Raw genomic sequence first — 24,620 nt, forward strand, 5'->3', positions numbered from 1 at the left:
TTAAACTCAATGCCCTCTGGTTGTCTACGTAGACATTAAACAAGTTCGAAAACATTTATTTGGACATCAAAAAGTTTTGAAAATGCCTCTACTCCCTTTACATGCTGCATTCTGCTTAAGTGATATTTCTTCACTCACACTGCTGGACTGGCAACCTCTCTGCTTCCGAGCTATGATACTGGGACTGATGATATGTTGTCATTGGCTGAAACCTTGGGTTAAGGTGACCCCATGCCCTCCTTTATTTGTTCATAAAGGAGTGTGAACTGAAATGGGTTTGTGCTGCCTTTCCCCCAGCACAACAGTCCAGCTAAACACTATCAGCAATTGTTTTTGCTGCATGTTGTAACTCCTCATTACTACCCCAAAGAGATCAGTGCTTGCTGTGAATTACCTTTAAGAAACCAAATGAAGTTGTGCAGAGAAAATAGCTAATGCTTGTATTGCTTTATTTGGCTCTAAAACACTTGTGATTTTTGTTTTGTTTTGTATTTTTTTTATACTTGTCTTTGTGATATTTTTATTGTTCAACATTGTGACTGTTAACAGCCCTAAATACCGTCCACCCCCACCTCTTGTGACTAACAGACAAAACAGCAGATTAAAATCTTTGAAGATTAAAAATCTTTTGGTACCAGCAAAGTCAATCAAAGGGCTTTGCCCCCAGAATGTCAGACAGTCTAAGTAGATGTGAGTCTGGACAGACTCAAAACTAAATCCCCCTTCTCCATTCTGAGGCCCTCAGCCTGCTTTAACAAAAGGAAAAGGTTAGCAGGATTACAATAGGTAGAGAGGGAAGCAGTTGTCTGAACCTCATTTGTTTCAGTGCTGCACAGTTTCACCTGGTTTAGAGCTTGTCTCAATTACAGTATGTGATGACACCACAGCAAAAAAGAACTTAAGAGACTTTATTTATTCTTTATATTCCCTGCAAGGGAAAATCTTTTCCATCACTCAACCACAGTTCATGTACAACATACTACTTGGCCTGGCCCGCAGCAAGCAAAGTAAATAGTGGTTGTGTATTGTGTTTCTCTTGAGTAAAAATAGACTGCTTGGCGTAATGATGTGCACAATTTTCTCCTCGGCAAGAATGGTCCCAGTTTTGCTCACTTGTATCTAACCGGACGATGGAAACGCCAGCACAGCGAAGTGTTTATATTGTTGTGTAGAGGACAATGAGACTTGCAAAGTGGAAGATTCACTGGAAGGTTATTATGCAGGCAGAGTGTTGAGATCCAAATCTGTGAATACTCAAAGTAACCTTTTGTGTGTATGTGTGTGTGTGTGTGTGTGTGTGCGCGTGTGTCAATACTCAATCTGTGAATAATCAAAGTAACCTTTTGTGTGTATGTGTGCGTGTGTGTATGTGTGTGTGTGCGTGTGTGTAGATCTGTATACTTCTGTGATAATGCAAGTACATGTTCTGGCTTGTGCAAAGACCTGCAGACATCAAGTTACTATCAGTCATCCCTTTTATGTGCCCCGCATGGCTAGGAGTACATTAAGCCCCAAACAACGCTACCTATAGACAAACACAAAGACACATCTGTGAATGTCTGCAAAGTTAACTACAGTATTTAAATGATCAACAGTTCCATGCTATCAAAATGCCTTGAGAGCCCACACAAAAAACAATCAAGTATTGCAACTGGAATATTTGTCTGCAAAATAGAATACATTGAAGATTACCAAAAGTATTTTCGATGTGATTGTTAATTTTTCCCTGTTTATTTTGGGAAGCTCCTTGTTGTCATTCATTGTTGTTGTTTTTTTTTTAATTCTGTGAACTTATTTGTACAAGTTGAAAAAGTGATATTATCATTAAATGAATATCCAAACATAAAACAGATAAAGTTGTCTTTTTTTGTGGTTTCCACCTTTTGCTTGTAAGAGGAAAGCTTAGATTGACAGGCAAAGCATTTTTTCATTAATTTCCCATCACTCAATGGGGCAAGGGGAGATTTCACAGGAGGGTAAGTAGTCCCGGAAAGAGAAAGAGAAGCGTGCAAGGTTGCAAAGTTATAAGTGGAGGTATAATTGTGCTGGTGTTACAATCACCCACACAGTTGTGGGTGTGTGTGTGTACATGTGTTTGTGCATTTGTGCAAAATTGCTTTAAATAGAGGTACAGTATCAAACATCTAGATGGACATTCATGTGAGAATATATCAGAATCTCACTACCTCTTTATTGTCTGATCAGTGTAATAACAAGACTAAGTGTCTACACACGTTAGTGGCACTAAGAGCCTTCGCTTGGAGCTAAATACTAACATCAGCATGCTAACATGCTCACAGGAACAATGCTACCATGCTGATGATTCATGGCAATCCATCAAGTAGTTGCTGAGATACTTCAGCCTGGACCCAAGTGGTGGACCAACTCACCGCCAGACCGCCACTGCCATCCCCAAGGCCATGCCGCAAGTATTACATTCTTTTTACATTGTACCACCAAAAAAAAAACTTTTATAAGACTGTTTAATGTGTGCTTTCAGTCGACAAGAGGTCTTGGACCTCTTCCTTACCAGCAGTGAGCTGGAGGCAAAATGGAAATAAAGATAATGATTGAAAACACTCAGGTTAAGGTAGTAAGTGGACCATTTAACCATTTATGAATGACTCACTGGTCTAAGCCTAATAGGTGAGCATTGTTTACAAAACTCACAATAAACAGGTCGACCACCCATGTGTTTTATAAGCGGGATGCTGGTAGGGAATTGATGCAGCATGCACGCACACACGCTCACACGCTCACACCTACAAACAAAAAAATCACATATGCTGCCCCACAGCTAGGAGCTGTTGTGCAAGGTCCCATGCTAACAACACAAACACATAAAACAGCACCACTCCTGCAGGCCCTATTATATCAATTTGCTCAGACAGAGCAAACTTCCTAGTGAAATAACAGGAGAAACAATGCACCCCCTGGAGGTCAACAGGCTTTAACTTCTTTCTCCTTCCTGCAGTGTAATCTCCATGTGTCCTGAATTTTTGAATGTTCATTAACCTGATATGCACACGTTTTTTCAAGTTGTAAAGTAGTTTAGCCTGTTTTAGCTCCTCATTTGCCAAATAAAAAAATGAAAAAAGGAAGGGCAATGGATGGGACTTAATTGCGAGCATATTTGTGCATACTAGAGTGGCTCCAGTTAAAAGGACAGATAGGATACGAAGATGATGCCAAGTAAGAATAATGCCCCCGGCTAACAGAACGCATGTGTGTTTCTGTCCTCCTCTCTCGCCAGGCATCTGCAAATGTTCATGTATTTGAATCAGAAAAGGAGAGGGAGAACATAGGGAGCATATGTGTGTGTGTGTGTGTGTGTGTGTGTGTGTGTGTGTGTGTGTGTGTGTGTGTGTGTGTGTGTGTGTGTGTGTGTGTGTGTGTGTGTGTGTGTATTCGTATGTGTGTGTATGTGTCTGTTTCTCTCCTTTCCCTCCATAAAACAGTCTCTCTTTTCTTCTCCTGGCTTTAAGAGAAACCTGGTCCCTGGATGGGAGCCAACTTTGACGCTCATACTCAGCCTGCACTGCTCAATGGCCCCTATTGTAATTTCAAGGGACCTTTTTCACAATTATCAAACAAAAAAAAAAAAAAGTCCACATGGATTATTACTTCTATTAACTTCTGAGTAAATTTTTTTTTCACTTTTTTCACTCCCTTCCTTCTCCCCTCCTTTCTGTTTCTCGCTCACTCTCTATTTTTTGTTTCTAATTTGTTTCCAAATTCAGGGTTGCGAGAAGGCAGCCAAGGACGTGTTGAAGCACAGGGTCATGTTGCAGCAAGTAGCATATGTGTTTTCCTCTGCACTTCTCAATCTTTTATTCAAATCACTTTTTCTGTCTCTTTCTCTCTTTGTCCCTCTCTGTTTTCCATCTTCCAAATATTCCTGCTGCCCACACAGCATAGCTGACCTCCCAGTAACCTCAAACCATCTCTCCAACCTCAGCAAAGAGTATTTACAGACAGTAGTTGAGGGCATGAACTCATCCTAAACTCCAAAAAAGATGCCATACAAATAACAGAGTGACATCGTCTATGGTACAAAAAAAAACAAAACAAAAACAAACTATGTTGACGTAAGCAGCAGAAAACACAGACTGCTTTATTAAATTGATGACAGTTTTAAAATTTCTCCCATCACAAATCCTAATTTTATCATTCTTGAGCTGCATTTACTTTCTGTAATGTTTGATATCTGTTAATCAACAAGCACATTGGATTTAAAAAAAAAAGAATTATAGCAACAGAGAATAAAAGAGCAGAGAAGGAAAAGAAGAGCTGAGCACAGAAAAAAACACCACCAATTCTGGCTCCCGTTTTTGGCCCACATCCCAATTTCCCTCTCTCTAAATCTTTCTGAAGTACTCATAACAGATGAAGGGTGGTGTGCCACTGGTTCCTCTCATGCCACACAGCTGCCAGGCTATGCCAGCAGATGGCCCAGATGCTGCTCTGACAAAAAGCAATAAGGGGAAAGATGAGAAGTGAGAGAGAAAGAAAAACAGGAAAAGAAAGTACAAGGAAGAATTTGACTTTGGTTAGTTATTGGCATCATAGATTAGCAAGCACACATGCAATTCATTTCACGTGCTGTTCAGTAGATTATTACATATAAAAATAAACAGCAGCATGATTTCCTCCGCGCAGGTATTCAGTTCCAGCCTAGGATTGTGATTTTGTAATTTCCACTCATTGTCTCTCCTTTCAGTACAGTACAGACTGACCCTCCATACAAATTCACACTATAAAAGGACAATTTCAACTGGTGGGTAAGTAATGTATAACAGGAGTTAATCAGGTTTATAAATTTGTATGAATATGAGTCTATGCTGGGCTCACTTATGCAAAACAGGCAACGGCCTGGGGCCATGTTTCTTAAGGCCTCTATATGCATATTTGGTTACGTTTTCTGAGGCTGCAACCGAGGGCTGGTACAGATATCAGTTTAGTGTAGTGACACTGTTATTATTTAAAAAATTGACTAACCTATTAACTGACTAATTGTTTCTGTTCTAATAACTGCCATTCTTGAGTAGAGGGGGAAATGTAAATTTAAAATATTTTAAAAATTTCTTTGACACATTCGTCCTTGAGTCCAATTTTCTAAAAAAATTATAAGTTGTAGTAAGTAGTAGATAAGCTCATACGGTATATGGAAAAAATTTTTATGGTAAGCTTTGTTTTAAGACAAAAACAAATTTGGGCCTTATCCTCCCACTCTTTCCATCATGACAATTCAAATTTACATGGCTGTAGAGCTTAACGTAGCCCAGACTCTCTGGGAGACAAGTCATTTGGGTCACACTTCAAAGTTAGTTAAGATGTAGAGGGAGAACCCAAATGCAAAAATCGACTTAGTGCCATAAAAAGACTGAGGCTGGCCCTTGTTTTAAAGCAGGAAAAAGAATGTCAAGCTTCTTAGCAAGCACAGGGTGTTGAAAGACTCAAAGCAAAATATAAATATAAATGAGGGAACCAGAAATGAAGAGTGATGATCATGCTGTAAGATAAGAAGGAAAAGATGGAAAGAATTAGATGAAATTAAAGCAGTGGAGCAATGATGAAATGAGAGGGGAGAGGGGGGTGGAGGGGGTGCATCTACTGGCTGAATCCAAGCATGGCCACATGCACTGAAAAGCTTATCCGTCTTTGGAAATGTACTGACGAGAAGTACTGAGGGGGGTAGTTGAGGAGGTGTTGAGTGTAAGTGTGTGTGCGTGTGCTTGTGTTTGTGTTTGTGTGTGTGAGTGTGAGTGTGAGTGTGTGTGCGTGTGTATTTATGCGTCCAACAGACATCAATGGAATTAAAGAGCACGTAAACAGAACTACCTGTCACACCTGGAAAGCAGACCAAGTGTACTCATTTCAAAGGAATGGAGGGATAGTGTGGGGGGGTTGTTGAGTGTTACAGGGGTGCAGGTGGGGGTAAAATACTAGCACATATTGGTAAAAACTGTTCCATAATCAAGCGTGCCAGAGGTGTCTGTCAGATCCAAATAAGTTCCATAAGACTGGCAAATGAAGCTATTAGCAAAAGCATACAGCTTTTGTATAAACTAATCAGATCATAGTTATTCCAGAGTAAGCACATGTAAGAGCAGTTTATAGCTCTCTCTAATTTTACTGGCAGGAGGACAACATTTCTTGGCCTGACTTTTTTTCTGAATTAAAATAGCTCTAACCATTTGGATGCAAAGTTACAATTCAGTGATGAGAAGAATTAAACTTCTAAATGTAATTTCCACGAGGTCAGCAATTAAGGTACTGAATTCAAAGCAAAACAGAGAGATGTACTGTGTTGCTAAAGTAACTAGGTCTCACTGAAATGAGTGCTCAGCTAGCCCTGAGAAAGGTTTTTATCCTCAAATGGCCTTTTCTAAGAAAACAGCTGTGATGAGAATTGATGGAGGTCTGAGCAGCTGTTCATGGAGCTACTAAATAGAAACACCAGAGGCAAGTGTGGGGCTGAATTTAAAAAAAAAAAATCAGTGGTGAATTCCAGTGATTGTCACAAAAAGTTACAGTTGCCACACTAGTGTCCAGCAAACCTCACGTTTCATACAATTCTTTCTTGTTTGTTGCGATACCCATAACCACTTCCACCCAAAATCATCTCCAGACAAAGGAAACAAGAAAACAAGGTGAGACAGTAACTGGAACAATTTCTGGGTTATCTAAAAATCATCCTCTTGTTTCAGTTTTGTATTTCTTCTGTGAATTCATTTTTTTATCACATACTCATATCACAACTGCTGGACTGAATGTAACTTTAAGGACTGAGGAAGTAAAATACACCAAGAGAGAGTGAAAAAGAGTGAAAAACCAACCAAGTTTATGTTTAGAGTACATGTTTATAGCAGGTAAACACAAATAGGGTGAACTGATATCAAATTCTCAATAAGCACCTATCTAGATCAAGACTCTGTGGTCTACACAAAAAAAAATTAAAAGAAAGTCAAAATTACAAATTCAAAGCATTTTCATTTACTGAACTATGTGTTTACACACTTGAAAGAGAATACAAACAAAGGACAAACCATTCTGAGCCTCCCATGACTGGACACAGCAACATATTAAAATGACTATTAGATGTATGATCTAATGAAGTCATGGTTTGTGCTTATTTGTCACTGCAAGGGGCCACACACGCATCCAGATTAATGTGGGGGGCAGCAGCAGGAGAGGACCATCTTGACACAGCCTGCTCGGCAGAGTACCCGGCACTGATTAAAACAAAATTACTCAGCGCATTATTTCATCTTGCCACATCAGCAGAACTTCTGCTGACCCAGCAGGAGATACATACGGTATACACACACACACACAAAGACTTGCATTTCAACTAACGTTTTAATAAGGGATCTATAAGTACTGTAGCATTGAGTTCAGTTCAGGTAAGCAGCTACTCTGTCTGCTCAGTCTGGGGACGCTATTGAGCGTTATTTTCTGTACATGAATTTAATTGCAATGGCGCCTTGCTGTTGTAAAATTGCAACCACATCTAAATCTTGAAAACAAAGATTGGGCCAAGACACTATAAAAGCTACAGTGGAAATTATAGCTTTGAAATCATGATTTAAATATTCTAAATATAATCTAAATAAGAGACATGCAAGGTGTCTGCAGCATGTATAAGAACTAATCTTGAATTTAGCCTAGGAGTTATTTTACATATACACAACCAATATTACAATTGCAAACTCCCAGATCAACAACTAAATTAAGACAGCAAACAATCTCTCATGTGCTTATACATTTCTTCTTTCAACAGGCGGGAAAAGATCTGGCAAACATATTGGCTGGTTTGACTTTGAAACCATCATCTGCTCTCTCCTCTCTCTCCTTCCAGTCTCTCTTTTGTTCTTCCATTTCTCTTAGTTCCCAGATTTATAGCAAAACTTGATTCACAGACACAAGAGCAGAAGCTCAACGTCTAAGTAATTTGTTCGAACATAACTTTAAAGTAGCACACTGTCTAGGAGCAAGCCAGCCAAAGCCATGGGGTCAGGCATTCAGGACTCTGATAAATCCCCCTTAAGACACCAGCAGACATTCATCAAATGCTGCTGTGTACACATCCTGCGTTACCTTTCAAACTCTGCTTGCATCACGACTGTGCTCTGTATACACATCTGCCGATCCACATAGTTTGTGGCTGGAGCTCCTGTGTAATCTCAAACTGATCTGAGCTATGCTGTAACGTGGGTGGGCATATTACGGGTACGGGCAATTAAAGGAAAAAGAAAAATCACACTCCAATTATAAGATCCAAAAACACCAGTGCAAATAGGAAAAGCTCACATTTTGGAGATAGAATAATACCACTTTAAGAAAGCTACAGGTCAGCACTTAGATGTGGAATACTGTATATTATTCAAGTTGGATTTGAATTAGTTCTACACCATTGGAGAATTATGTGTGCGTTTTTTGTGTGTGTGTGTGTGCGCATACGTGTGTGGTGAGTGGAGGGTGGCGACAGGCACGGATTATGTGCCTGTAATCTTTCATCACAGTACTCATGGTGTCTCTGCGGTAGACAGCATGATTTACATACATCTCTTACAGGATAGGAACCCCTCCCTACATGTGTAAGTGGATTAGATGCTACAAGTAAGTTTCATAAGCTTTCATGAAGAGTTTTCATACCAAAATTGCTCCTGACATGTTATTTGCAAGGATGATGGTAAAGGGGATAACCAGTTAAAAATGTGTTTATACACTTGACTCAGACTGTGTGTGCACGTGCACGTGTTCTGGCACAAAGCTTTACTTCAGTAATCCACATCAGTCACACTAATTCCATTTCCCCCAAACACACATACACATCCAGCCCAAACACAAATGTTCACTGGCAGAACATAATGGCCATTTCAAACATCCTGCTGACACAGGCTGAGGCCACCTGACCCCTGACCCCTGACCCCTGCATGTGACCTCTAACCCTAAAGGAATGGGCCGTCAACTTCCGGCCAACAAACACCTGTTTGTTCCTCACAGTTAATAACACTCAAGAGGGAAGGGTGTGTTTCGGAGTGAGTCGTTACACTCTAACACACAAAGTGCTGATCTGCTAATCCTGTCCACAGGAAGGGTCTGGACAGTCACAAGTGTCTGGGTGCTGATTAGTAGTGAGCTGGTGAATGAGTAGCAGACCAGGATAAGGCTGATTTTTACAGGCTGTTGTCTGGTAATTAGGACGCTGGTTTACATATTCTGACCAGTTGGGGCTAAAAAGAGACAAACACATCCTTTTATAGATCTTAAGTCAACAGTGTTATAAGCCTCGTTATAATTGTCTATGTGGTACTCTTTGAGAGCAACAGTAAAGTTGTGCGAAAGATGTTAGAAGTGAGCAGAACTTAATAAAGGTTGATACTGTTCAAAGACGACAGTAAAAAAAAAAAAACTAAAAAAAAAACAAAAACTGTTGTCTGAGATCATTTTCAAAATTGTGTCAGAATGAAAACACAGACGATTGTGCCAGTATCACACGCATTGTGATACTGTGTGTGAACCACAGTAACAATGGTTCCGAGCACAGTCAAAAACCTCCTACGGTACCAAATAACTCTCAAAATCCCAAAACATGGGGGAAAACATTGAAAAAAACCTCAGAAGAAGAGTTCAAGCTAAGGCTATTGCAGGCTGCAATAGGAGCTGTACTTTGGGGTAAAAAATTGTATACGGAACAGCTTGCATGACATATGATGTTGTGGACAAGGCTTTTATCTTGATTTGTCAAAGTTACCTAATTGTTATATGTAAATGCAGCTTTGAGCAGGGACTGTTTTAAAATGTTCTCCTCGTTTAGATTCAAAGAGGCACTTGAAAAAGGAACTCTTCTGTTTGTGTTTTTTCTTTTTCAAATTTAATTGTTTTTAAAACATGCCCAATAGACCGCATGAATGTTTGCTTTTCGTATATCTCTCCTACAGCTCAGCTCATGAATCAAATGCTTTTCAATAACTAACTCTCAAATCTCCGATGCCTGAGCTTCTGAGTTTTAGGAAGTTTAACTATTTGCAGCTGAATTTGCAGCTTTGAAGCAACAATAACATATCTTTGACATAAAAATTAAGTGGACTAAATGGTCACTGCAAATGATTAGCTATATGATGCAAGTTTCAAGTCTATGGGAGGTGATTTTTATGCTTGACCAGGCAAGTCAACTTAAAGATTTTCAGTATGTTTAGGTAAATGATGATGATGGCTATAATTATTAATATACACAATTTGTATTCGATGAGCTAAAACACAGTACACCAGTATTGTCCTTTAAGTATGGTCTAAGCTCTTCAGTATGTGGACCCACAGCCACAGCCGACCTTTGATCCAGTCCAGCTGCAGTATCAGATGCCAAAGGCCACTTATAGCCCACAACTGTCCAGGGCTTGGCCAGGGTCGGAGAGGGCATTTCTTGGAAAAAGGGTGATGTGCTGGGCTGGGTGGTGCTACAGTCACAACAGCACAGTGAGAAACTAGCCACCACACAAGACAAACATAAACAGGGACACCCGCTGGGCAAGCTGACGCCGCGTGCCTGTGTGGGCGCCTGCCAGCCTGGGCTGTGGCCTGGGGGTGTGGGCACAGCAGCCGAGCACCCTGCTAGGCACCCCATGTCGATGGGTTCACCCCTGTGGAAAGTCTGCATCAGCCTGCATGAAGCCCACTGTGGCTAAGAGAAGGTAGCGATTCACCAGAGCCCCCCCCCCCACTAATGTAGCCATCACTTCCCAAGTGACCACAAGCTAAATGTATCCTCCAGGCACAGAAGAAAATAGCATAACTGTGGGGATGGAGAAAAAGAATGGAGTCGAGTGGGGGGACGTTGATATAAAGACATAAAAGTAGAGGGTTGAGAAGGAAAAGTTCGAGGTGATGAATGGATATAATAAGGACTGGAATTATTATGGTGTGACTAAAAATGGAAACAACTTAATAAAACAAAGGAATGAATACTGAGAGCAAAATAAGGAGGAACACATGAAGCGAGACAAGAGAAGACATTGAAGGGGGGTCTGAAAGATGGATGGAGCACTCCTGCAAAAGAGTAAATGACACCAGACAGAGATGAAGAGAGGAGGAGGGGGTCTCTCCAGTTCAACCACCACATATTTTCCCTCGTAAGGGATATAATTTATACAAACCCACTAAAGGTCAGGAGCAGAGCATGCGGTGCCAACGCAATCTCAGCAGCCAACACATATATTTTTTTCCTCTTTCTGTCAGTCTCTCTTTCCTTCTATTCTTATATTTGTTGGTCTGTCTCTCTCTCTGTCTCTCTAAGCATCCCATCCTTTCCATGTACTTTTGCGGGACGCACTCCAATCACTGTGGATTTTAGGTTATGAGATGCTCGTGTGTGTTTGTGTATGTTATTCCAAGGCCATATGTCTTTTAACAATCTTGGTTTTTGCAGCATGTAGTGGTGCTGGCCGTGGTGCTCCATTCCTGTCTCAGTGTCTCGCATCCCCTTCTTTATTATGGTCAAAACACAGAGAGTTGAAGGGAGATGAGAAGGGAAGAAAAATAACTTTAACAGCAAAGGTGGAATGGGAGGGGCATTGCACTTCGTCCGGGGAAAGGAACATTTTTAGATACTTAGATAAAGAGAAGGCAAAAGCATGCTAGTGACTTACAAATCCTTAACAGATCAAGAATGAATTTGTTTCAGCGCATGAGTATACTTCAGGGGGTTTCAAAGTCTGACACTGTGGGCTCTCCCTCAAACAACCCCCCAAATACTTTCTATATATCTACAAGTTTTCAGCACAGGGTAAATATCTCTATATGAATGAGTAGTGGAAAATTTTGGTGTTCAGGGAATATAAAAACCATTCTGAGCCGTAGTAACATCAAAATGCTGCACAAAAAAAGTTAATATCAAGGGATTTGCAAATCCTATCATTATTCTTTGTCTTACTCCATTTGGGGGATAATCATGCTCTAAGGTTTGGAAGTATAGTTCCCATAGTGCTTTGGTGGATGTAAACAGGGAGTATAATGTTGCCATGGAGTCAGTTAGTTGCACTGTGGGTTACAATTTGAGCCCCGGTTTTTTTTCAGACTGTATTTGTTTACATTTTGGCAAATTGGCACCAATAAAACTATGCTGAATTAGCAATAAGCAGTTCCTGTACGCAATGTATCCATGGATATGTTGACAACTCTTACTGGATTATTTGACACTAAATTAACTTAAAAACGTTATTATTCTCAGGCAAGTTTTGGAGTCATAAGTAGTGTCTTTTCTGTATAATTTCTAAGCTGACTTTTATTTGCAACCAGAGATAGTTATGTTCTTGGGAAATGTAAGTAGAGCTGAATCCAAAAATATGTGTGTCATGTCTGTGTGTTCAGATTTGAGTACGAATGTTGATTCAAACTGCTGCTGCCACCCCGTGAGAACGCCGACCTCAGAGTTTGAAAACCCCTGGTATACTTCAACAGAAATGCTGTTCGATTGTCAAAAAGCAGCTAAAGCCACTTATGACCATACCATAATTGGGGGAGCGGACTGCATCCAACAATTTTAATAACTTTTCTGAAACCATTAATCAGACAAGCAAGCCCGGTTTATGCAATGCTTGGCCATGTGTGCAGAGGTGAGAAGGTAGGAAGGATTTGAACTTCTCTCTTAAGACTTTTTTTTTGATTCTTTGCACAGCTACTTTGTGTATACAACCAAATGCAATGCCTTTGAGGAGAGACTCTCCAAAAGCGTGAGCAGTTATCTCCATCTCACTACGATGCCAGGCTTTTCACACCGCAAGTGTGACCATACGGAATAGGTATAAACAATTTTGCTGTCGGACATGAGTCAGATGACATACTGTACAAAAATATTTTGTTTAAAGCATACCCCTGCCTTAAGCCTACCAGGGCCTGTAGAACATGGTATGGGATTTGTGCCCAGTCAAAGTGGATCAAAGAGCAGCTTTATAAAAAGCAAGATCATTTGTCACTACAAAAATCACTCAGTGACCACTTGCACAAAAGCATAAAAATCAAGCAGAATTTGCCAGAAAGATCTTGCTAGTCTTTTTTCAAGTCAGACTGAAAGCAACATGGAAGTTGCCATATTTGATGATAAAAGACAATGAAAAATTCAAATACTTTGTAAAAATAACTGAAAACTTTTGACTTTTTCTCTGAGACATGACGAAGTTGGGAGTGAAAAATAAAAAGCTGAGACCAACACTAAAAACGAGGACAGATGCTGCTCACAGAAACAGTGTAGAGACATGACGTCCTCCTCCAACCAACACAAAACAGAGCAGCAGAGTGTCATTTCTGAAGGCCTGTGGACTGGACTAGGTCAGACGTTCATCAACTAGTTCAAAGTAAAGACATAAAGTATGTTGACAAAAGACAAAGACAAAAAAAAAAATGATGCCATGAATGACTGAATTTGCTGTATGTGTCTGCCTCTGTGTTAGTTTGCACAGTAGTTAGCTCGTAGCTGACCTTGGAGACAGTGCACAGCCTGCCAGCTCACAGCTTCACAGTAGCAGTGGACCGTGGATGGACCATGATGGCCAGGATGTGTGGAGAACAGTTAAGAATAATACAGGCCACCTCATCAGTGCACGTGTGTATAAATGTCTATCGCCACTCATCCGTCAAGCCAGTGTTTTTTTCAGTCCAGTGCTGATGAAAGGTTTGTTCCCCTAGCACACCACCCAGGCAGGTCAGAATGAAAGGCCCAGCACCTCCCCAGCTTTGTCCATTTGGCCTCTAAGGAACAAGTGGTACCTTAAATATGTCCCTGCAACTGGGCCTCACTGTCTCTCTGGGCTGGTCTTTTGGTCAAACATGTTTGTATAAGGTGCTTTCTGAGGGAGTTACTCTTTCACCCTCTCACCAAGACCCAATACACGCAGCTGGCCTATAAAGAAACCCACTTGAAAGGAAAAACAGCAGGACACAGTGAACATGTAGGTACAACAATAGGAAGGCATAGCAGCTTTACTATGTGTTTTTTACAGTGGCAAAATACTTAAAACAAAACAAAAACTAGTTCCTGGTTTGCAAGGAAAATAGAAAAACTAAAAGAAGAGAGCTAATAGAGAGTTATATTTTCTAATAGAAGGCTTATTTATTTATTGTGCTGTCCTGACCAACCAATGAGAGAGACATTGTGATCTATCACAACAGTCAGGCTTCTAAAGCTAATCTAAACTGAACTGAACAAAGAACCAACTAAATTAAAAATTTAAAGAAAGAAAGAAAGAAAAACAAGATATGAAATTCATACAGTATGTTTTAAAGTGTACTATCTTGTTAAAGTATCACCTATGCTATGCTATGCTATGCTTGAATGCATGGCTGAACAAAGACATGGATGATTAAGACTATGTCACTCCACCTGTCAAATCCTGCTGAGTGATGATGAATACTGTTTGGCGATGGTCTGTGTGTGCTGAAAAAGGTAAAGAAATTGTAGATCCGTCCAGGCATATACCAGTGTATGACAGCGTGGCATGTAGTATGAGACGGCATGGATGTATATGTGTGAGACTGACCGACCCAGCTTGCCGCAGCCCCTCAAGCTCATGGTTGGGCTGCTCTGTGAGAGACACCTGTGCCCCCCATGCCCTAAACACACACACACACACACACAAAGTGTACTGGAAGAGTATGTTGGGGTTAATGGCATTGCAAAATCTCTCATGCACCGTGCCCCCCCACCCACGCACACACAATGCAATGGACAAAGACAGGAACCACTTCTAGGAGACTTTCAGGCAGAGCTATTGGTGAGAAACTCCACAAACTTTATGGGACACAGCAAACCACAGCAAACTACAGCTTCACAACCATCCATGTAGGGCTGTTTGCCTACACCAGTGATTGCAGCAACACTGGCGGGTCCATTATCAGCCAAACACAACAAATTAACAGGTGCCACATTAATTTGAAATGGCAGATTAAATTAGGCTTGTATTTTAAAACTGACGACCCCTTAAACTTTAACGTGAAGTCCACTTTCCTCATCATCTTTTGTTGCCAGAGGAAACAAGTTTTGGACAAAAGGTGGCAGAAGCACAATAGAGGGCTTATACGCCAAACCCTGACAAGACCTCTACTTCCCAATTGTCCCCAACTCAGACCCATGAACCCCCCCCCCCCGCCTCACACAAAGCACCCATACAATAGCTGGCTGACTAATTGACCTTGCTGAAATAATGTTAGTTGGCCTCATACAGAGGACTTTCAGTCGATGTTAGAGCAGGAAAGTCCACAGAGGTTTCTTTAAGAGCACACAGACTCAAGGCCAACTGGTGTTCACCCTGAGGGTCCTCCACCTTTTCTTCTCTTCTCCCACTCTAACTTGCATCGCACAATGGGGAAATTATTTTGTGGCCGCCACCACCTCCTCAACTCAACCCACCAATTACATTTTGATGAAATTTTTTAGCCAAGTGCACTTGCAGAGCAGCGTGCGCACACACACACACACACACACACACACACACACACACACACACACACACACACACACACACACACACACACACACACACACACACACACACACACACACACACACACACAACCTTGGGCATAAAAAAAATATACAAGGAGGCCATGCAGGTGCAGAGCAGCTTTTGTTGTCATAACATTTTCATAGAGATGAGTAAAATCCAACAGATGGTCATGCAGTTCAGTCCTTCCCTGCTCTTTTCCTCTCTGTTGTCTACCTACTACTCAGCAACGTGTGTGCACACATACACACATGAAGACAAAAACACACATAACAGTACATACAGTATATGTAGACTACACTCACCTGCATGTCTCAAACTCATCAACAAGAGTGATCAACATTACAATGGTGAATCAACACAAAGCAAGTGAGTGAGGTATCAGAGCATTCAATCATATGACCCGTCATGTAATGAAAGCCCACACACACCCACACCGACACCCACACTCACACACACAGACAATAAGCAGCAGCATGCCTCAGCACTTTTCCCATTAAACTAAGCGTGGCATATTACTCCTGCCTCACTGACACTGACATGTTTCCACAGTGTGGGCAGACAAATAGCGCCCACGTGGGAAGTGACATCAGCTAGGAGCATGTTTCCCACCTGCCAACGACCAATCAGGAAGCCTCTTTAATAAAGAATTTCCTTCTGTTTTCTAGAGTTCCAAGGCACAGGATCACTGGTTTCTATCATGGAAACGTGATCATAAAAGAGAATACAATGAACAGACAATCCACCTTGCCTGCTCTCTCTATTAAACGATAGGAAAAGTCTGCTCATTCAAACTCACTTTAAAAAAGAAGGAAAGTTGGGCTGGTTTTGCTATAGTTCCAGATGTGGATGAGTCTTGTGCTGATATTACACAGACCATTTGCACATGGGAAAATACATTGGCTGAGATATTATGAGATTAGCTTTGCCATGACTATTGGCAATCATGGTTGGCTGCAAGAATTTGAACAGTGACACTTATATTCAGGAAATGAATATAAAGTCATTGGACAATACAGTGCATTATCATGTAGGAGGACAATGATTCTAAACATACAGCCAAGTCATCAAGGAGTTTTTTTTAGGATGAAATAGTTAGTTTTAGTTTGCCTGGCCACCAAATACAGAATAAATCAACTCAGTGTACTGGAGTACAGACCCTATACAACAAAAAAATGTGTAACTGTCCAAATACTTACAGACTGCACTGTAAGCTTCAACAACTATAAATCAGAGGGCTTTTCTTGTTGACACATCAGTGGAGTTTAAAACTACCACAAATTTTATCTTAGTTTTATCTTAGACGGTGTCAGTTAAGAGGGTTCATCTCAGTCTGTCTCTCCCATATGTATGTGTTTATACATATGAATTATCTGGGCATGAGAAACTCCTGCTTGTCTGTCGGCATCAATATCACAGACTCTCTATCACTCCCTTTGTACCTTTATAATTCTTTGTAAGGCTATGAAGTGTGCAGTGACAGGCTGCCAATCTGCAGCAGTCCCGGTGTCGGCAGTGGAGGCCAGGCTGCAGGGCAGAGGTGGGTGGGGTGCAGGGCAGAGGAAACCATCCACTAATGGGAAACACACTTTTCTCCATCGCTCAAATTGTTCCTTCTACCACAGCAGAGAGAGGTGGCAGGCATCCAGGAGGTGACTGGTGTCAAGAAGCAAGGAATAATTTAACAACGGGAGCTTTCCTCCCGCTACGGTTCTGGATTCTCTTGAATGGGACAATCATGAGTCTTATAAAACAAATATGCGTGTTGAAAGAGAGTTGTGGAGGAACGAGAGGGGGGTATATAAGAATGCATAAATAGAAAGAGAATGAGACATGGCAGACAAATTGAATAAAAAATACACAGTAAAGGAAATTGAAAGGAAATAGATGAAATGGATATACCGGAAAGCTTGAAAAACAGCAGACAAGAAACTAAAGATAGATATAGAAGAAATGGGGCACTAAGTCAACCTTGTGGATTTTTACATAAGCTACTCCTAGTTTGGAAGATCTCCTTGAACCTGTTATTTTGGCTCCTCCACAAATACTATCTCCATGCACTGGTACCTTATAGCATCATCGCCTAGCAGTGCATCCATGTGTTGTGAATAATAGCCTGCGCTGGTTCCACTTTAGCCCTGCCAACCCAGCTTTCCTCACATCCCTATCAGATGCTCAACAACTGGATATCTGCCCCGCAGAGCAGGGAGAAAAGTGCTGAAATGGACTTGGGATGGCCCAAACTAGTGTTAAGGCTTTTGGTAGGGCAAACATCCCAAATGTTATTGCCAGTGCATTTTTAATAAAGGGAAAAAAAAGACACTTTTCCAGATGTTGGAGAAAAGCAATATCTGCAGCTGCAAGTGCAACTGTACTGCTGTTTTTGTAAAGGATGGAAAGTTAAGTCTGACACTGTCTCAAACTCCAAAACTGAGATAGATTAGAGCGAGGTTCCAGAAAAAGCCTTCAAGTTTGAGTCATTTGTGCAGTTACCTTAACAGTCTTAAGACATTCTCCACTGCCACATGATGCAGAGCAGCTTCCCTTGACAAATCATCTCCAGTTTAGTCTGAATTAAGTTATAACCCAAACCATAAAAGAAAAATAAAGGAAAGTAAAGGTTAATGGAAGAGAAGAAGGGGGGGGGGTAGGAAGAAAGGACGTAGTTGATGGGGGGAGAGAGAGACTTTTCCTATTTTTCCTTCTGTGGCAAGTTAATACAAAAGGGTCCTTCTGATCCCTGGAGTCCTGAGCACATACCTGCGGGATGAAATCAAAACCCTCTGTGAATTATATTGAATATCCCCTGCAAAACGCTCCACATACTTCCATGTCCTTTTTACCAGATATGAAAGGCTCCATTATGCTTTGCTCTTAAAAAAATAAAAAAAAAATAAAATACTTAATTAGAAAATCCAGATAGACGCACCTTCAAAAACTCAGCTCCCCGTCACCATTTCATCCGTGGAGGATTGAGAGAAAAGTGAGTAACAGAGGAGTGGGGGGACAAATGGTAACAGACAAAAGGTCTAATAGGTTGCCAGATGAGGATAAAGAAAGGAATCACTGAAGGATAAAGGCTGTATTTTTGACAGGTTAGCAGGTCCCGGGAATAATGGGACATTTGCTGTTTTAGTTGATCACAGGGCTTGAAACAGGAACAGAGGACTTTCACCGATGAGGTGTTATGAAGTAAAAGAAGGCAGGGTTGCCACATGAGCTTCCATGAAAAGCCTGTAAAAGCTAATAGAAACACAATATCTCCAAAAAACATATAAGATTTCAGAGCTCCCTCCTCCTCCTTTTTCATCCTCTTTTCCTGTTCAAACTCCCCCTCCACTGAATCACAAACTCAAAACCCCAAAATGAATAACAGGATCCAGATGCCATGTTTCAACTGTCAGAACACAAAGTTCAGGTTCTTTGACAGAGCGTGTGCGGCCACATACCCTTTACCCTGTCCCATCCCCCAAGGTCATCTTGGAGAGGGGGTGCAGCAGCTGAACTGTTGATTTGACCTGGAGGATCACGTTATGATTATAGTTTTGCCTTTCTCTCCGCCTTATACATGAGTCTCTGAGCTGGACCCAAACAACAAAGCACCATTTTCTCTTAGAAAGTGAACTCTGAGAAAGGAGCGAGGTAGAACTATCGTTCAAACATTCTGTGGCATTTTTTGTGGTCTGGTTTGGTTAGCTGTGCTGCAGCTGCACCTAATCCCCACAGGAAAGCCTTCAGCTGGGACTGATTTTAAATTGCCTGGGCTGGGGCGGGAGAAAGGGGCGGCTGTTCTGTAAAAAGCTGGTTCCCTTCTGGGGCACAGGCCTCTTCTCAATCCATCTGATTAAAGAGAGTTTTGCTCAATTACACCCAATGACTGGGCCCTGCTCTCAGGCATGACCCTGGTAGAAAAACACACAGAAATAGGCGGTGGAAAATCAACAGGGGTTGTGAGTACGTGCATCACACCTGGGGCCTTCCGATCGATCGAACACAAAAAGTCTCTCTCTCAGCTAATAGCACAATATGTCAGCATTGCTTGCCTCAGAGGGTGAGTTCTTTGTGCAACTCGTGACTGGGTTGGGAAAACAGTGGGGTCGGCTCTCCAGGGACAGGCTTATGTCTTCTCCAATCTGTAGGCTGGATACTAGTGGGCACCAGGTCGCAGCAATCTGTTTTAAGCAGCCTCATGCCAGAAGACAGACAGAGCTGCAGAGGTATGCCGACACGAGGAGCAAAAGAATTTGTATGAATGTGTACGCGAACATGTGTTCACTTGTGTGTATGTCATGTGAACAGCGCTTCCCCTCCCGCAACATCCACTGCTTAAGTACCCTCTAGCAAGGCACCTACCCCCCCTATTGCCCCCGGGTGTGTGCTGATCGCTCAATGCTCTAGTGTGTTGTGTGTGTGTGTGTTTGTGTGTGCGTTCGTGGATGGGTTACATGCGGAGGTCAAATTCCTGTGTGTGTAAAACCTACTTCAACAATAAATGACTCATCTACGTCTTCTGTGCTTGAGGAGAGGAGCAGAACATTGGTAGTAGCTGAGGACTATTACGGAAGTTAGGGTTTTTTTCTGAGTTTACCATTTTATCATGTTAGCTGAGTCCTAACCAACTGACCCTTGGAGAACTCACTGTCAGCTTTATGACACGATTACAAGCTATTATACAGACACGCATCATGAAGACTTTGCTGTATTAACTCCGTGAGTGTGGTGAATCTGTGTGTGTTGCTGCTAAAGCAGGGGAGTATGGATAATTATCATGAAATCTCAAGCATTTACACAGCAAGCTGGTTGCAATCGTGCCCAGTTGTAAAGTTGGCTGATTGCAGCTGGCTTAGAGGCCCAATTAAACTCATTATTACAGTTCAGGTTTATAGAGGGAAGAGTATGAAGGAGAGATCAGTGAACAGAGATCCATGCTGTTCTCCAGTGTCCTGGATCCGCAGCTTGTATGGAAAACTGGCCTACAGTAATAGCTACCTTTACGCAGTTAAAAACACCCCTCTCATACTCATCACCCTCCATGCCTCAATTTTGCAGTTCCCATTTCAACCCCAACCAAAAAATAAACATTTCCCCTCCATTATTCGCCATCCAAATTATATTCCACCCACAACCCTATTTTACTGGCTCATGCTCCCGGGCCTCTTTCTGTTGTGACACTCCAAAGAAAACAGTCCTACTGAATGTTGTGGACGAGCACAGCTAACCTGATACAAGCCAGCTTGGTGCTCCAATTGCACACCATGTTTACCACAGCCATTTAATTAAAAACAGGCAAGAAAAAAGAACAAATCCATCTTTATGTGCACCTCAGGCCTAAAATGACAGGGAGGAAATGCCCCACTATGGATGTTTGACTTAGAGCTTCCTCAGCTGCTCATGGTTCAATTTATCAAGTGCAGAGAAAAATGGAGACAAGGTTTCTTTTTGATTACTACATTTTGTCTTTTTCATAGCTGCTTCGTCATACACAAGAGACGTGCACTGAGGCAATGCTGAGCTAGAACAAAATTATCCAAAGAAACCCCCACCATGATAAAAACAATGCAACAAAGAATTAAAACCAAAGGGGCTTTTAGCAGCCCATTGCTGAAGGGAACAAGATGAATCTAGATGGTATGGTGCCTTTGCCTAAGAACTAGGACTACACTGCACAGTGAGATACTGAATAAATAGTGTCCAGCATACTGGATCCAGGCCCAGACACGAGTCTCCATCCCCCAGATGCATTATAAAACATCGATAAAAACAGATACAGTAACTCTGGGTAAACAGCCAGCAATATTGAACATTTTGACCTTGCCCATTTCCTAAAAACAGGCCAGCCACTTTTCTTATCAGCGGTTACTCATTGCAGACTACGTCTTTATTTTTGACAGTGTTTTGTGCGCATCCCACTGCGGAGATGACCAGACATAAACACAACCTCGGCCTGTAACAGCAGCTTGGGTCAAACGTCCAGACGAGACCTTGGTAAAAGCTGCAGCTGCATTTAGAAAGAGCAAGAAGCAAGGAGGAAGTGGGTGAAGAATAAAGGAGGAAATGTGGGTAGAGGGATGAGATTGCGTATAATAAGTTGTTGATAAACGTAAAGAGTCCCTTACAAACCTATTTAACATAAGACAAATGTATGTATTTCGTGCATATTAAAAAGAGCTTAATGAAAATGGGGGGGGGGGGGGCACTAAAGCTACTGTACCAGACTCTAATAAAACTGCTCTGGTTTTGTGAAAAATAGAAACACCAAAATGGTGTATTTTGAGAAATTTTAAACAGGTATCTTTCAGGCTCAGCAGAAAGCTTTAGGGAAATAACAAGAATTGGGAGAGAGAAGGCTGAAGGCAATATTGCAGCAAAGAAGATGCAAGAAATAAGGAGTAAGGAGAAAAGCAAGAATGGCAGTAAAGGGCAAGGTCTCATCTGTCATTTGATTGTCTACCTGTTTTATATCAGTGCTGGTCTGCAGGCATATGGAGGGGATGTGGTCTTGGGATTGATAGCTCTCTGACACACCATCCCAGCATATGATAGCATGATTGAAGTGATTTAATACACGACATATTGCAGACGAGTCAGCACACACCCTTGCAATTATTGTACATCCAATGCAAAAATCACAGTATTTCAAATCAACTAGTATCAAAATACAGGAAACCAAATTCAAAGTTAATGAAATGCATTTAATAAGTTCAAGATGATCTGCTCTTCTCTTGATTTGAGAAAGTTTAAGAAAACCTGACAGTGGCTATGTAAAAATGCATCAGGAATGCTTAACAGCTTGTCCCCAGATGAGCAGGACAATTTTGTATAAATCCTCACGCTGTTATTACATTCTCTTTGAGCTGCGACATCATCACATGTACAAAACGGTGGCAACAGACTTTTAAGTAAACTTCAACATTCCTCTGTCTACGAGCCAAGGCACCAGGGAAACAACTCTTCCAATAAAATTGACTAATTAACACTGTGGGTTTTAGCAGACACCCAGCTCCTGATGAATATGAAAGTGTCTTGTGGGGATTTTTCCAGGCATCTAGTATGAATATCACGAAAAACATATTTGCTTTGATAATAGGAGGTTAAAAAAACATGGCATCAGAGGCATCAGATATCCTCCATTTCCATGAAAATTATACCGGCACCAAACAATGCGATGGATTCCAAAGAGGCACTCAGACAGGCATCTATCTGTCTCACTCAAATGAAAGAGGAAGTGGAGGAAATGGAGATGAGTGGCGAGCATGAGGGCAGAAGGAGGAGGGAGAGCGGAGGTTGTTCTTTAGGACCCCGCTGTGTCAGCTCTTAAATGTCTCTCTCTCTCTCGAATACACAAATTCCAAAGGCAAGGAAAAACAATGACTGCTTCCATGTGATTGTCTTGGGCCAATAAAAACTGTTCTCACTATCTACAAAAATCTACCTTGTACATCTTCATACTTTTTGGTCATTGCTAGAACCAAACATGGGCACATACAGACTCACAAAGAACAGATGTGGAATCGGTGCTGTCATAGCCATTCCCACAGAAAAGGGAGAACAAACGCATACCTCTCTCTCTCTTAGTGGTCTGTACTGCTACCTCACTGCCTTTTTTTCAGTAATATTTGTGATAATAAATTTATTTAATCCATCACAACATGCTGCATGACCTGTTAAAGTCTGGTCAGCTCTGGATTGAAGTGACTTGGCCCGCCAACCTGTTTATACTAAAATGGATGAGCTGGATCTGACAAAGGAGCCCTCACTCCCACCCCCCCTGTTCTCTCTCTTCATCCATCCTTCCATTCCTCTCCTCTCTGGAGCCCGGCCACGCTCCCGCTCTCCTCCAGTCCTCAGCAGCCGTGTTTGGAAAAATAAACGAAGCGTTCAGGAGAAGGTCAGGAGCAGAAATGACAAGCGGTGAGCTGAAGGGAGAAGTGTCAGTGTGTCTACTGCTGTTGCCTGACCCTTCACAGTGGTTATGGACAGAGGGACAAAGAGCACATACTTACACACACTCTTTCCTCTGCTGAGAGAGAGGATAGGAGTCTCTGTGTGTGTGGCTCTGACCCAGGAAATGGCAGGAATGTGGAGGGACAGTGTCAGAGCTCTGGGAGGTCTGCTTGCCAATCAGGCCATACAGCCGCGAGAAAGCTGCACAATGTGCGGTGGCCCTCCATACATCATTCCACATATGCCATGCACTAATATCCACATACCACACATACACTGTGTATGTGTGTTTGTAGGTCAGATCACACACAGATACACTCTGTAACAGATGACTCTCACTGACATACATTAAAGTGTAACACTGTCAGTGTCATGACTGGGCCAATCAGTTGCGGGGGGCACTGGTTGCACACTGATGCTGTACTCACCCGCTGGAAGTGCCGAGGGACACAGAGCTGACAGAAGAGCTCAGCTTCCTACTGTCCCAAAGCCTCACCTCCCGACTACGCATCTACACACACAATAACATAAGATATTAATGACTGTAAACAGAGGCAGACACAGAAATTCACACCAAGAGATAAGAAATAGAGCTTACATACAAGGGTTAAACCAATAAATCACTTTGTATCGATATAAAGGGTTGATAGTTCTGGCCACCACTGACAGGTGCAATGTTATTTGATCATAATATTCTTGAGAGGAAAGGCAAAACAATGGATTGCATGGGATTTTTTTTCATACAAAAGTGTACAATCATTGCATAATTAATGCTGTATAGGGTATTAATTTCATTATTAAAATTCAAAAATTAAATATGGCCAGCATGGCAAGTTTGGACCCAGCCAGTGAGTCTGGATTGATAAAACTAACAGTGTTGGTGAATATGAAGGCTAGCAGCTCAATGGCCAGACCATATTAAGCATCAGGCTTACTCCTAAGACCTAAATCAATGTTTGCTTTGTACCTAAACATTCATATATACCTCTAATTTTTTTCCAAGTATTAATCTAGTAATGTAGTCCCCAATTTTATACAATAGTTCTCTAATTTAGCAATTATATTGGTAGTGGATAATATTGAATAATACTGGCACAAAAAAGTGGCTAATAGCAACTTATTTCAATCTGTATCAGTCTTCAAAACCACTACCTACCACATACACATATATATGAC

The 24,620-nt window shown here is 41.6% G+C and overlaps 2 protein-coding genes across 3 annotated transcripts in view; one reads left to right on the plus strand and one right to left on the minus strand.

The window, feature by feature from the left end:
• vasnb (vasorin b) overlaps positions 1–1,801 on the plus strand; it is a 27,464-nt gene extending 25,663 nt beyond the window's left edge. Inside the window, exon 3 of the mRNA XM_040157679.1 lies at positions 1–1,801. This exon is cut by the window's left edge and continues 2,239 nt beyond it. The gene's annotated coding sequence lies outside the window, so the exon portion shown is untranslated.
• Positions 1–24,620, minus strand: part of coro7 (coronin 7) — a 114,069-nt gene that overhangs the window by 56,713 nt on the left and 32,736 nt on the right. For both annotated transcript variants that reach the window (XM_040157664.1, XM_040157656.1), the window contains exon 9: positions 23,873–23,955. In XM_040157664.1, the coding sequence (XP_040013598.1) occupies positions 23,873–23,955 (83 nt within the window). The remainder of the gene's footprint in view (positions 1–23,872; positions 23,956–24,620) is intronic.

Source organism: Xiphias gladius, chromosome 3 (genome assembly GCF_016859285.1).
Source record: "Xiphias gladius isolate SHS-SW01 ecotype Sanya breed wild chromosome 3, ASM1685928v1, whole genome shotgun sequence".
NCBI classification, from domain to species: Eukaryota; Metazoa; Chordata; class Actinopteri; order Istiophoriformes; family Xiphiidae; genus Xiphias; species Xiphias gladius.